Genomic DNA, 1,912 nt, shown 5'->3' with positions numbered 1-1,912 from the left:
TAGGCGCCGAGCCAGTACAGATTTTTAAAAAGAAAATAATAACTAAAATTTCTCATCCTCCTGGATCACTCAAGTTAGCAAAGAGCTGGAGGCTCTTACCTTTAACCCTGAGCCTTGGATGCTGATCCACATGTTTATTTTACCTTTTATGTTTCAAAAAAGTTAATATTTGGGGGCTGGGCATGGTGGCTCACACCTATAATCCTAGCACTCTGGAAGGCTGACACGGGTAGATCGCTTGAGCTCAAGAGTTTGAGACCAGCCTCAGCAAGAGCAAGACCCCATCTATACTAAAAATAGAAAACCTAGCCTGGCCTTGTGGCAGGTGCCTGTAGTCCCAGCTACTTGGGAAACTGAGACAGAATTATCTGAGCCCAAGAGTTTGGGGTTGCTATCAACTATGATGCAACGGCACTCTACCCAGGGTGACAGAATAGGACTCTATCTCAAAAAAAAAGAAAGTTTTGTTATGACTGCTGCCAGTCTTTCTCCGTTTGAATGATGATGGGGTGGATGCTTGTCTTTGGTCGTCTACCGAGAGCCAGCCAACAGCATCTACTGGAGACACTGATTCTGGTTTTTACTGAGCCAACAATACCCGTGGAACCTGCTGATGGACCTGTCCCACAGCATGGCTCACTCTCGAGCCCATGTGCCACCTGCCTGGGGTCCTGAGTTTCCCTTGCCAGCCCCTCTTGGTGCACTAAGGATGGGGCTGAGTGTGGGGTCCACATCGGCACAGACATGGCCACGGCCTGTTATTCAGTTAAAACAAGCTGCCAGCAGCTGGCCCCACCCTGAGCCTGAGCCCTCCCAGGCACCCAGCCCTCACCTGCTCTGTCTTTGCCCTCCGCACAGCACACCGCGGCAGGGGACGAAGGCGGCGGCCAGTCTCTGGTGTCACCGGGCAGCTGTCTGGAGGACTTCCGCGCCACGCCGTTCATCGAGTGCAACGGGGGCCGCGGGACCTGCCACTACTATGCTAACAAGTACAGCTTCTGGCTGACCACGATCCCAGAGCAGAGCTTCCAGGGCTCGCCCTCGGCCGACACGCTCAAGGCCGGCCTCATCCGGACGCACATCAGCCGCTGCCAGGTGTGCATGAAGAACCTGTGAGGCCCGCGCCTGCCCGCCGGCTCACGCCTGGAGCCACATGGTGCTTACTCTTAACCTGTTACCTCAGATACCAACCCAAAAATTGATTGTATTTTTTTCTAAAAAAAAAAAAGGCTACCAAAGGAATCCAGCACCAGCACTCCTGCCAGCTAGCCCCTTTGTCACTGAGCGGGTGCTGGCCACTCTCCCCTTCGTCACTGGCCACTGTCCGGGTCAGCTGCAGGGTGAGGTGCAGCCTTGGTGGGACACTCAGCCCTTCCAGCTAGAAAGCTGTCCCAGCCGGAGTATGTGCTGTGAGCCCACGCTGAGCAGGGCCACTGGGCCCCCTCACTGCTTCCTATACCTGTGTAGTCCCCACGCTTCCCCGATGACTCACAAAGCAACCCAGATAGAAATGAGAGGCCAGCCTCAGCCAGGAGCACGGCGGCTGCTGAACCAGTCAAGGAGGCTTCCTGGGACCACCTGGCTGTTTTCTAAGCCGGCATTTTGCTAGCACCGTTTCTCCCAGAGACAGCTGATGTGCGTTCTCCTAACCTCAACAAGACAAGAAACACTGACAGCCACACACAGCCACTCAGTTTGGCAGAGCTCACGTGGTAGCAGAGCTTTCTCACCGTGCCTTGTCAAACCACCACCTGCAGGTGTTCTCTATAGAGCCCACAGTGACGCTCCCTCTGCCCCAAGTGTCCTGGAGAGCTCACCCTCTGTTCTCTGGCTGAGCTGTGCTCCTCTGACTGCGCTATCCTATGTAACAGCCACCAAATAAAAGTTCTTTTTGAATATTTTTAAACCCCAA

At 54.1% G+C, this 1,912-nt stretch overlaps 1 protein-coding gene across 1 annotated transcript in view; it reads left to right on the top strand.

The window, feature by feature from the left end:
* The window catches only part of COL4A2 (collagen type IV alpha 2 chain), a 172,023-nt gene extending 170,111 nt beyond the window's left edge, over positions 1 to 1,912 (top strand). Inside the window, 1 exon segment of the mRNA XM_023519194.1 lies at positions 859 to 1,912. Coding sequence (XP_023374962.1) covers positions 859 to 1,116 — 258 coding nt within the window. The 3' untranslated portion in view covers positions 1,117 to 1,912.

Source organism: Otolemur garnettii, unplaced genomic scaffold (genome assembly GCF_000181295.1).
Source record: "Otolemur garnettii isolate 467f Iridium unplaced genomic scaffold, OtoGar3 scaffold00161, whole genome shotgun sequence".
Taxonomy (NCBI): domain Eukaryota; kingdom Metazoa; phylum Chordata; class Mammalia; order Primates; family Galagidae; genus Otolemur; species Otolemur garnettii.
The sequence above is the reverse complement of the archived record's forward strand: the minus strand, read 5'-3'. Positions and strand labels throughout refer to the sequence as shown.